The sequence below is a fragment of the Sebastes fasciatus genome, chromosome 6, assembly GCF_043250625.1.
Source record: "Sebastes fasciatus isolate fSebFas1 chromosome 6, fSebFas1.pri, whole genome shotgun sequence".
Lineage (NCBI taxonomy): Eukaryota > Metazoa > Chordata > Actinopteri > Perciformes > Sebastidae > Sebastes > Sebastes fasciatus.
Genome location: NC_133800.1, coordinates 6498070 through 6511352, shown reverse-complemented (window position 1 = coordinate 6511352; position 13283 = coordinate 6498070). Strand labels below are relative to the sequence as shown.

Genomic DNA, 13283 nt, shown 5'->3' with positions numbered 1-13283 from the left:
TTATATGCGATACCTTATATAGGCTATTAAGTTTATTTGAGTATTTTATATTCCCATTTTGTGTCAGCGTAAATGGCACACTACTAAACAGAAACACACATGACAAGGAGAAATGTTTCCTGTTATGTTAGCCCAGAATAAGAGTCTTGGACGGGTACTATTAAAGAGGTGAAATATTGAATAGAGAAACGATCGAGAAGGGCTCATAAACTGTATGACATTAATCTGTGCAGGAATGACCCGCTCACAGTCCCCATGAAGCCTGGCTGTTATCCAGACCACAGGACAATATGTGAGTGTTTTAATAATCCCCACTGATGGATTAGAGTAGACAAGGTCATTTTCACTCTATTCTGTAAAAAATAATAATTTTATTTTACAAATTGAAAGAACTTTTGATGAGTATAGTTGAATCTGAACCTCCAAAGACACGTCTGTATTGCACCTATACATACAATTTCCTATCAGACAAATCTACGTTTATATCTTAGATCATCTACAACAGGGGTGCACACACTTTTTCAGCATGCGAGCTACTTATAAAATGACCAAGTCAAAATGATCTACCTACTATAAAAATGCAAAACATATATTTATTTATAAATATATTGAGTATTCTTTATATGTACAATATATGTTGGTGTACCTTGCATAACTGCATGAACCCATATTGTACAATATAACTCTGTACATTTTTTGTCATTACCTTACTCTGATGACTTGCACTGAATGGAATCAGCCAGGGATGCATAGTCCGGACAGTAGCTGCTGATAGCCAGCCTCAAGCACACTTCCAAATGATTTTTTTTTTTTTTTTTTTTAATGCCATGCGATCTACCCACACTACCTTTGCGATCGACCGGTAGATCGCGATCGACGTATTGGGCACCCCTGATCTACAATTACAGGTTTGTTTGTTTGTTTGCCCCTCAAACTTTGCTCATTAAAACTTTTGCACTTTTTCGCTTATTGAGCCGGCTATCTGTCCAGGTCTCTGTGCTTTCCAAACACGGTAGTAATTGCTGTCAGTTTGTCTGCAGATAAATAAACCTGCGATTGCTCTCCTGGCTCTCTAACAGTTATGAATATATGTGCAAACAGTATCCATTCCAGGGAATTAGCATCGGTTTGGTCTCACAATGGAAGTGCTGCCTTTCGCACACTTCTATCAGACACAGTTGAAAGCAAACCCACAAACTCCTGAACCCCCCATCTCCCCTCCAGCCCGCAGCTATCTGAATAATGAAGTCACCTCTCCCTCTTGGCTGCAGCCCAGGCGTAAAAAGAGTATTGTCAGTATCACAATGAGAAAGAACGAGGGTCCCCTGCTTATGAGGCGGATGTGGTGTCCTTGTCCATCCAACCGCCCCCACCACCACCACCACCACCTGCAGCACCATTTCCCGCCTCCGGCTCCCTGTCACGCACACCCCTCACCCTCCACCAGCCCATCACTCACTATCAACCTGTCATCCAATCTGAGGGAGAATGAAACCTTTAATGCGGACTAACCTTCCCTTTCACCTCGCTGCGACGAGCTCAGTGGCTATTGTCTGGTGCTCAAGCGTGCAGCGCTAATACACACATGCAGACCCTAACTTCAAATGATAATCCACACCAAAGGTATTCTTTGAGTATGTCACTCATGCTTTGCTTCCTCACAAGGGTTAGTGTTTGATTCTTAAAGGTCCAGTGTGTAAGATCTGGCGACATCTAGCGGTGAGGTTGCAGATTGCAACTTCTCCCATCAGCATCGTAACATAATTGGGATTGGCCCCGGTGGAAGTTTTTTTCTTGGGCCCTCGCCCCAAACACAAGCACACGCTCGTGCACACACATACAAGTACATACACAACCACTCCAGACAATTGCAAAGCAGCCAGTGATCAGCACCACGGACAGCAGCCAGAGCACCAAATTTATCAACGCTAACTTGACAGCCTGCCTCTCGACTCAGCAGCCAAATGTTACCACAGACACAGATTTCAGGTGCACATTTTCCAACATATGACACATAACAATTACAGTGCTATAGATTTAAATCCCTGATCCCACTCCATAACAACAAAAAGAAACCGGTACTCACCAATTAGAAGTTTATCCCACAGGTCTTGTGCTCCACAAAGTCAATAACAACACTGCTTAAGGACCATGTCCTTTTTTATTGAAATGTCCTGGCCGTGAGCGACGCCACGCGACATGGCACGCTGTTTTGAGCTAAAAATTTGTCAGATGCCCAGCTGTTTCTATTTACTCATGTCGCTCATCTTGAAATCGCCTCAATGGACCAGGAGCGGCTGATTGGTGAAGTTGAAATGAAGAGTTATCTGTACCATACCTCCTCATTTCACTACAAAAACCTTAATAAGGTGGTAGCTGGCTAGAGAGAGAGAGTTTAAAGTTTACTTACTGCTGTTGACTATATTGTATGTCATTTTCAGTAAATATCAGAAAACGAAACATGTGTTTTCTGTTTAAAAAGAATACATTTTGGGGTTTTTGGGCACCTGACAGCTTGCGCTGCACAGGTTGCAACGTCGATATTTACGCCACTGTTCATGTGTACCAAGTGTGTAGAAGAACTGCAGTGGCTAACGTGAAAATGCGCATGGCCCTCTCTAGAACCAGTTGTTGTGTTGCATAGGTCATTTTGAGAATCGAAGAGCCAGTGCGTAGAGTTTGTGTGTATGTGGAGGAAACAGGAAACAGGAGTTGTTGAAGTAACTGGGCTGTTTATTTACCCAAAAAATAACAAAACATTATAAACCAAGAATTTAATCACTAGGTCTATAAAAGAGGTTAAAGCAATATAATTATACTTATTCTCACAACTAAACAAGGTGTTGACTGAACAAAACTGACCTTCACAATGACACATGAGGGCATATATATATAGGGGCTTGGCCAAACCAAATAGCACACAAGGGGGTAACCAAGATGGACACTAACCATTACTAAATACAAAACAGAACTAACTAAACCCAAATCCCCCCCATGACATGGCAGCACATGGTTTGGCCCAACGAGCTGGCTCCAGGATCGAAGAGTCCTCAGCCTTCAGCCACGCCCCTATCTCCACCAGAAAGGCAGCTCCCCCAACAGCCAACTCAAAACAAAGAAACAAATGATTAATATAAAAAATAATAATATGTGTAACCTTACAGTGTTAATGTGTGCATCTAAATCATGCAAGGTTAAACGCAAATATCACATCAAAACAACTATGCGATGTTAATTGTTCAGGTGTAGTTGGTTGCAAATTAAACGAACCCGGGTAGGTAGCAAACTAATGAGATAAGAGAGTGTGAACTGGAATGATATTACCCTGTGTGGCTGTGACCATCACAGTGGGAAGTGAATGGTGAAGCAAGAGAGAGAGAGAGAGAGAGCAGTGTCAAATGTGTGTGAGCGAACAAGTGAGCTAGCAATGCAGAAGACAGAGTTAGTTTAGCGTTGAGAATATCAAGTGAATGTTCAGTGGAAGTTGCAGAAATGATGTTATTATAATAATAAAAAAAATCATGTTTGTGCAGAAATAAATGCTGCAGCTCCTCAAGACTAACAGAGGTTTCCCGTGTCTTGTTTCCTGGCGGCTGGGTGGAGTCACAAGGGTTAACTCGGAGTGAGTAACGTTATCGAATCTGGCCACAGCAGGAAAGGTTTGTCCGTTCTGGGCTACTGTAGAAACATGGAGGCCGGCACCGTGAAGAGAGGACCCGCTCCCTATGTAGATATAACCAGCTCATTCTAAAGTAACGAAAACACAACTCTCATTTTCAGGTGATTGTACACTAAATAAAACATACTTATTAATGTTGTATTACATTTATGCCAATAGTTACCCTTAATTGTTACATACTGGTCCTTTAAGGGGTCAGTTAGGTGCAGCAATACCGCCACCCTCCAACAGTAGTTTTAACCATGAATCATCTGAGGGCATTCGTTCCTTTGGTCACACACACACATGCACACATCATGTAAATACAGCTAAGCCACACACAGCACTGTGGCTCTCAGTCTCTGCTGTCTGCCATCTGCGCCACACTTCCTTGGAGCTCGCTGTAAATGGACTCGGCAGGGCCAGCCTTTGTGGCACAGAGCTGTAACCCACTGAATCCATCCATTTTATCAGGTAGGGTAACATTATTCTGCAGGTGTGAAGTCCGGGGAAACCCATATTACTAGAATAATAATTTCCCGGTTCAGGCTATCTCCTGACACGGGGGCCGTGAGACATTGGCACCGGCGGTGTGTTTGTAAACCTTGTCTGAGACCAGAATAAGATATTACCTCAGAGGGGCTGAAGCGGTCCTCGTTTAGAGGACACACAGATGATGCATCGCTCATGAAATGATTAGAGGCAAAGAAGCATGACGTGGTGGCAAGTGCAGGCAATCTCTCAGAGTAAACCAGCTGGAAACCAAATTAAAATAGGCCTTTGGAACATGTAAGTTGGATAGCATGGCTAACCCCAGTAAAAAAAGGACTTTTCACTTTCCATTGCGTCCCAAAATGCTCAGTGTATCTCGGCTTGAGGAGAGCGGAGAAATAGATTGGACACACGAGGCAGCCTCTTGTGAACGCAACAAATGTGTTCAGTGCTTTCAGGATAGACAGCACTTTTCTAGCTTACACCCTGCTACATATGATGTCTGTGTTAAAGGGAAAAGAAGTCAAGTTTTCACATCTTGTTCTCACTGGAAATACATTTTAAAACTTAAATTACTGTTGCTATGCCTGTCAGTTTTTCCGTATTTCCTCAGCATATGCAGTTTACAATACTAAACGGTGGAAAGTTAACCACTCAAAATTCTTTGTCTTTGATTTGACACAGAGGTAGACAGAGGCTTTTCATTTCTAGCCAGCCACCGTCAATTTTGCAAATGTAAATGACTGTTGCTGTAAAATTTAATCAGCTGTAGCTGCTAGCTAATAAAGTGTGAGTGTTAATTCCAGTGGTGGATGAAGTACCTGAAAGCCACACTTGAGTAAAAGTACAGATATCTAACCAGAACATGATTTCAGTAGAAGTTAAAGTCTCCTATTGGAATATCACTTGAGTAAAAGTCTTATTGTGTCTGATATTAACTGTACTTAAATATCAAAAGTCATTTTCTGATATTAAATGTTCTCAAGTATTGAAAGTAAAAGTACAAGTAAATGCTGTTAATAAAAACGCAAGCCAAATTTTTTGATTTATGAAGTTTATTCCTCTTAACAGGTACACCACCTTAAAAATGGAGGCTGCAAAACACTTGAAGAAAAACGAGGTCTTAACAACATAAAGGATTTAAAGAATAAAATCCAGTTTTTCCTTCCATCGTAGTCGCAAGTAGCATGTAGCATGATCTGACATGCAGCCTGCCTGGACTTAAGCAGAAATCAAAACTTACTGCGGCTTTGAGAGCACTTTGTTTGCACTTGCCAATGATGTAACTTGCAAGCTAGGACCACTGGTTCGCCAAACCTGTTCGCTTGCAGTAGTAATGAAGATAATTAGGGGAAATGTATCTGAGCAAACGTTGACCGAAGTATAAAAACTCAAGTAAAGTACAGATGCTCTCAAAAAACACTTTAAGTACTGTAACGAAAGTATTATTACTTTGTTACATTACACCACTGATTAATCCCATGGTTGAAGACACTTTCTCCAGCTGACTTTTTATCATTTGCAGCTGACTCGAGAATCCAGTAAATATGCATTTTATGGTGAAACATGTGTGCTACTGGCCTAAGACTGAGGTTAAAGTTTCATGTTCAAGTCAAAAAGTCAGTCAGCATATTCACGTTGATGAGCCAACATTGTTCTTGTATTGCGGAGTAGTGCTAGTTTGCCATATGATGAGGAAACATAACCCTGTTGATGCTTAGCTTAGATACCTGTTGGTATTTTTGAACATTCTGTTTTCATGTTTAACATTAGAAGAGAAAAACATTTAGTTAGCACACTGATAGCATCCAGGACAAAGAACGTATATTGCTAAGCAGTGAAAGTCAATTGTTCATTCCATTGCAACGTCAGCGCCCAGCAGCAGAGCTACGCTTCCGCCATTTTGGACTGAAAGCGACTACCAGATGCCAGTAACACGTCCGCCTACAAAGTGCCGTGCAAAAGTAAAACAAAATTATTTCTATTCTATTGTCATAATTTTAATGTCTCTACCAAAATGGCCTATGTTAAACAATAAAGATATTATAAATATGCATACTATTATAACTATTTACTTACTCACTTATTTATTTCTTAAACTTTTTTGCCCGGCCGCTTCCCAGAGGAGCATAAAGTGAGCGATGGACATAAATGGACACAGATTTTGAGAGCCATCTCAAACTCTTTCATGTCAAGGACCTCCCAAATTGATGTCCAATAGACCACAGACCATGGATGTATAAGAGGTAGTGACTGTGCTTTTGCCCTGCGTGTCAGTAAATAACTACATTAAATTCTGTTTATGTCCTGCTACTAGCACTAATAGCTAATGGCCGATAGCCGGTTGATTAGGAACAGAGAAGTTAATACATCCACTGCGGTCCAGGCTTACAGCATACAGCCCATGGGTGTATTAGAAGATAATAAAAGTGATGAAATACAGCCAATATATCCATTATTACAGCCGCCTACAGCTAGCAGGAAGCCGGCAGTACCGGATCTGTCATATAAGCGTGTAGGGCGGCGCAGTCCCGTGGGTCTGATACATGTTCATTATGCCGAGGAAAATAACTCTGGATTCGGCTATTAGTGAATTTTACAACTTTTAGGACATAATGATTTAAAAGAGGTCTATTTAAGTGTTTGTACAGGGAAGTTGATTTACCTCAACAAAAAAAAAATATCCTGATTTACAGACGTCTCTTTATACATCCAAGGCCACGGACTCATTGGCGTTTTCAGTCCAAAATGGCAGCAGCGCTACCGTAGCGCCATCTAGCGGCTATTGTCAAAAAGGTGCCATAGTTTCGCCTCTTTGCTTCTATACTCTTTGTCCAGGACATGATCTTATTTTGGGAACTAAATATACCACACTCTAAACAATGCAAGTAAATTCAGAGCTCAACAGGCCTGCCGTGCCAAGTTACGGTTGCCAAGCGATGATTGGACAATGGCTGTCCGGGGGAGGGAGACCAGTACAGAACCTGCCAATGTTGGTGTAGTAAACGTATTACAATGTCAATAAAAGTACATGACTAAGAAAAGATCGTGGGTGTCTCTTGAACACGTATTGATATTTAACTTAAAAGCATGTCAAAGACGCTTTCATGTCGTTCTTTCTAAACTGCCACATTTTTGGCTGCACACAAGAAAAACAGAGCAAGTAAAGAAGTTTCTTTCAGAGCATAATAATTGGAAAGCTTTCAGTGCTTTCTGAAGACCTGTTAATCCAGTGGGTGGTTTGGAACAATCCCAGTACACAGGGCCAGAAACCTGACGGAGGTTTGAGGTGGTTATGTGGTGTATGCTCAACAAAAGACGGGCAATCTTGCTGTTGCTGTCAGCAATTGGCTTTACAATAGAACAAAAGAAAATGCGTAGTTATGTAAGCAGCCAAGTTCAGTCAGAGACCAAAAAGTTGAATTCTCTGAATTGACGATAGAAGTGATGTAAACGCCTGAAAAGAAAAAAGACGGAAAGGCGGCTCATCATAAAAATGATTTTATTATCCTAATTGTTATCAGAGGACGGATATCAATTCTTCACTTTTTACAATATATTACTATCATTAGACTGTTTTATACATTGTTTTATATATTAATAATTTTCAAATAATTTTGTACATGCTTTTGGGACTGACATTCCCTGGTCAGATTAAGCAGAAAAATGAGAAAAAAGGCACGTGATTGCTCCTGTCCTCGGTGAGCAATACAGTCCAAAGAAACAAAGAACTGTAGTGGTTTGTGTGAGTGCAGGTGAAACGCCTCCCGATCAGATGATGGGCAGCCCCATTTGAAGCCTATTACATGTCTTGCCAGTGCAGCACAATATGTCCAAAGCAATTTTCCAAATCACAGCCCAAAATAATCACTTTGATGTGGCAATTGACAGCAATCATATCTTTTGATTTGCTCAGATGCACTCAGAAAAGACAAACTAGACGCTCACACGCTCCTTTCTCATCTCCACAGATCTGATAAGTTTTACAGTAGAAACGAAAGAATTCCAGGATCTTGAACCACCTTCAGGGGCTGCACTCGTGTTACTCTGTTCTATACATGTAGCTGAATGTCAGAAATGTGGGGCCGTTTCAATCAGTGCGGCTCGCCATAAGGTCTCTGTGAACGCTCAGCTCACTGGAACACATGAATTGATCAGATTCTTCTTTAAGACTCGATGTTGGAAGGCTGTGTGGCCTGAGGGGAGCTCAATGTGCTGTGTAGTCTGTAGTGTGAAATACCACACACTGGCACAACCACCACCACCACCAAGTCCCTGCTCCTCTCTCAACTGTCCACAGTTTGAGATCAAACTGCTTCTTGAAACTCTGCCCAAACTGTCTCAGAGGTCGCTCTCTGGCTTCAGTGCCTGGGATGCTTAATCCAGTTTCGTATCATCCACTTCTGACCGGAGCATCTCTGGACCACCAGCCGAAGGCCAAAGTTGGCATCTTTGGACATTTCTACCTCCAAGCATCGACCGGTGTCCCTGCTGATGATTGGACCGTTCTGCAACAAAAACACGTGAAAATATGACCTAATTTGCACGATAACCTCATTCATAGAATAACTCCCATATTCTCATCCACGTTGTTATGGTATCAGTTATTAGGCACTCAATAACATATGCCTAACAGTCGTATTTTACCTTTCATTACATTTGGTGTTTGGCAGAAATGTTGAAAAGATCATGTGTTTTCTTTTTTTACCTGTGTAAAGTCCCAGAGCCTCTGGGAAGTCCTTGAAACAATGTCACATTTTTTCAGTCTGGGAGTGCGTCCTCTGCCGTCATCAACGAGGCATTTTGTGTCAGGCAGGAAGGTGGTCGACCCCAGGGGTCCTAGCTGGAGAAGCCCCTCAGTCGCATAGCGGGCGAGCTGCAACACAGAGACGACCAATGTGTTACACTGCTGGATTCCAAATTTAAAAAGCTGTTTTCACGGAAATTATACATTTCTGTGGAGCAATATTTTATATAGTAAAAGATGTCAGATTTAGGTCTTGACTCAATTTTGACTGTGTTTTACCATAACCATTTATTTTTAGACTGGAAAACTTCCTAGATTAAAAATGCAAGACTGTCTCCTTATTACATGTTTGAAGAATATTTCAGTGTACAGCATTGCACGGAAACCCGCAGTGCACAGCTTATTAATGCCACAATATTTCCCCAAACCAAAATTTGATCCCTGACTGTTTAATCCTGCACATGAAAGGCTCTGTGATGATACGTATCTATTGCGTAAGGATAGAGTAGAGATAGCATTTATTATTTATGGGAGTGATCCTCTCTGAAAAATGAGATGCCAAAGATAGGGAGGTCTTCAGTACGACAGCAGCCCTGCTTTGAGGGGGGGCAGGCATACATGACTGAATCACCCACACACACACACACACACACACACACACACACACACACACAGTCTTCTACTAAAGCGCAGGGTAGGAAGCTGTGTTGTTATTCGCAGTCCAGGAACAGTCAGTGTCACAGAACTCCTCTGAATCCAGACTTATGCTTTATTAATGCACAAACATGCTATATCCTTTTCTGTCACATTTTGTTTTTCCCAGAAAATCTTTAAGAACAGAAAATGAGAAGCACATAGACCCCATTGCAAAAGCAGGTCCTTGTGACTACCATCTCTATAAACTAGGGGCTGTTAATCGCATGATTGTCCATCATTAATCACAAATGAATCACACTTTTTTTTTATCTATTATATGTACCTTAAAGGGAGATTTGTCAAGTATTTAATACTCTTATCAACATGGGAGTGGGCAAATATGCTGCTTTATGCAAATGTATGTATATATTTACTATTGGAAATCAATTAACAACACAAACAATGACAGATATTGTCCAGAAACCCTCACAGGTACTGCATTTAGCATAAAAAAATGCTCAAATCATAACATGGTAAACTGCAGCCCAACAGGCAACAACAGCTGTCAGTGTGTCAGTGTGCTGACTTGACTATGACTTGCCCCAAACTGTATGTGATTATCATAAAGTGGGCATGTCTGTAAAGGGGAGACTCGTGGGTACCCATAGAACCCATTTTCATTCACATATCTTGAGGTCAGAGGTCAAGGAACCCCTTTGAAAATGGCCATGCCAGTTTTTCCCCGCCAAATTTGGAGCGTTATTTAGCCTCCTTTGCGACAAGCTAGTATGACATGGTTGGTACCAACGTATTCCTTAGGTTTTCTAGTTCCATGTGATGCATTATATTCACTTTAGCTACAAAACTTAGCCCGCTTCTAGTTTCGAAACATCGATTGCGTTAATGCGTTAAAGAAATTAGAGGCATTCAAATATATTTGCGTTAATGCGTTAACTTTGACAGCCCTACTACAAACCTTTACACAAATCTGTTGAAGTTTGAAATGTAATAGTATGAAAACCGGTTATTGTGGTCCTATCCTGTTCAAGTACCTTTGTCAATCAATTTCAGCATGTAAAAGTCTCTCCAAACTGATATCACATTGTCTGAGTGGAGGATTTTTTGGAGCGTGGATGGAGAAACTAGAGCTGCAGTAAGTGTCCTGTGTGGGTGTTACTCCTTGTGAGAAGAGAGAACGCAGGTGGTTTTTAATCCAATGTTCTGCCCTAAAGAGCCACTTAAAACAAATAGGCAAACAATGAAGCGTCTCTTTGTGTGTCACTCAAGAGTTCACTGGAGCTGGCTGGGGGTTGTTTAGAAGGATGCTGATAAGGACAATTCTTTGGACTAAGGAATGTCAGACATTTACATATATAAATTTCAAACTCTAAGTTTAATGCGAGACACATAATGCTGTAAACTTGTGCTATTTTTCTCCAGGTTGCAGCCTAACGGGCAGTTTGATTGAGAACTCTTTATGGAATTTTGGGTTCTTGGAATCTTGGGTCTTTCGGGGTCATAACGCTCTAAGCAGATTTATCCGTGGTGTAAACTATGACTGGGCACAGGGAAAACCTCATATAATCCCCACTAATACCTGTTTACAGCTCAGTCTGGCAGCCTTTTATATGCTAATACATTAAAAATGGGACCATAACAAATAATTAACGCAAGGAAATGATTCTGCCAAGCCAATTAACCTGTGCCTCACGCAGCAACATTAGACGCTCCATTGGCTCCCTGCCATCGTAAAAGTTCCACAGCCACTTTCTGGAGGTCAAGCTAATCACAAGTTCCTTAATTAGCTCATTAATGGTGCAACGCTGTGGCAATGTCAATAGAAGATGAAGTGTTTGTACATTGTATTGGCTTGTAATCTGCACATTTCTACCTTTCCTGTACCTTGCTCCGCCAGGAAGTTATGAGTTTATGCCACAGATTATAACAAACATCTTAAGAAGGGCTTGGCTTGGGGCCTCAGCACTGCACCTAGCACGTCCTCTCCATATGGAACTATGGTCGAGCAGCATGGGAATCTGAGTGAGCTTCAAACATCTACACAAACCTCTAAAGGGGAGATTTAAGAGGCCCCACAGCATAAGCGGTGCGGAGGGTGTCCATCAGCACCATGCACATCCAAGTGCACTCCACATAGCTGGGATGCCTTCTGGGAGAAAAGAAGTTTGCTTTTCAGTCTGAAGGCCACCTATTTCCATGGCGGCTCAACGACCAGCGCAAGTAGAACTGTGTTGGTATCTATTTTGGTGAAAACTGTGTCTTAGATTTTGTGGAATAATAACAATGGAATAATTCTTACAATGTAAATAAACTACTTTAATTAAACACTGGGGTAATGTGGTTAAAGTAGGACCGTTAGTAAAGCAGTGTGCACTGATCTATGAATGAATGTAGTTAATTATATTTTTACCCCGTTTAGAGAAGTGTGATTATGTAAGCTGCAGTGTGTAGGATTTGGTGACATCTAGCGGTGAGCTACGGCGTGGCCATACCCGTAGCCATACCCAAAAATCAGATGCAGAATTATTTTTTAGTTATAGCCGTACTAAAACGAGTTACTATTACTAAAGAAAACAACCTGCCACTATCCATCAGCAGCCATTCTATTTTTCTACTAGTGGGAGTTGTACACACACATTTAGCAGGAAAAAAAGTCATGAGCAGTCGTTGTGTGCGGACAGGACATCAGCCACAACTGTTCATAAATATATACTGAATATGGACTGATGGATTGGACAGATATTTGAAAGGGACAAATAGAAAAACAGACGATGCTTCCGAGAAGAACAAGGCAACGTGCTCCGCTGACGTAATCAAAAGAAAATATGTCGAAGTAGGGCTGCACAGGATAGTCCAAAGCTTCATTTATAACGTTGTCATTCAAATTATTATTATTAATAGCCTGACTGACAGAAACATTACCTTCCACCTTCTCTTCCCTCCCCTCCCCTTCTCAAACACACACACAGAGCGAGTGACGCGACGCTCCGTCCATCTCTGTAATTGCCTCAGTCCTCAGTCCAAAAGTCAAAATTTATTGAAAAAAAGATAAATGTAATAAACTCCCAAAATCACAACATGTTCTTATCAGACGAAAAATTCTGCTTCCATCTTTTTTGGTGAAAAATAACATTTTCACTGTGGTCAAAAACTGTTCACTCTCCCACACGCACCTCTAAAGGGGCGGTCTAGCAGCAATCTAACAGCATCATAAATTACATTTATATAAATATAAATAATAATGAATAAGGTAGGAGATGAGGAGAGACCAGGGTGTATTTAATATCTGGAAACTCTGGCAGCTGACAGTATGAGACCTAACAAATATTTAAATATATTTTTTTCTCCAAAGGGGGGAATGACAGAAAAAGTTTGAGAACCACTGTTCTAAGGTAACAAATGCACAACGATTCTTATTTTCAGGTGATTATACACTAAATGAAACACACTTATTGATATTATATATTCCATTTCTGCCAATAGACCACACTAAATGCAACACACTGTTCCTTTAAATGACACCAGGCCGCAACAAAATAAGCACACACACCTCTACACACATCAGACTGGTCGACGTTCTGCCTGTTTATGCAGGAAACACTGGATTACCGGGGCTCGTTAATCCTGTCACAGCCCCCATCAAACTTCTATAATGTTGCTTTATTAATATTGCTGTTTCTGTTTTATTGTTTAAATGCTTTATGGTGTAAACGCTGCTGTCACATCTATGTG

The 13283-nt window shown here is 41.1% G+C and overlaps 1 protein-coding gene across 1 annotated transcript in view; it reads right to left on the bottom strand.

Moving 5' to 3' along the window:
- Positions 1-7635: 7635 nt before the first annotated feature.
- Positions 7636-13283, bottom strand: part of galnt9 (polypeptide N-acetylgalactosaminyltransferase 9) — a 111583-nt gene continuing 105935 nt past the window's right edge. The window contains exons 10-11 of the mRNA XM_074637332.1: positions 8859-9026; positions 7636-8658 (exon numbers count right to left, since the gene is read on the bottom strand). Coding sequence (XP_074493433.1) covers positions 8512-8658; positions 8859-9026 — 315 coding nt within the window. The 3' untranslated portion in view covers positions 7636-8511. The remainder of the gene's footprint in view (positions 8659-8858; positions 9027-13283) is intronic.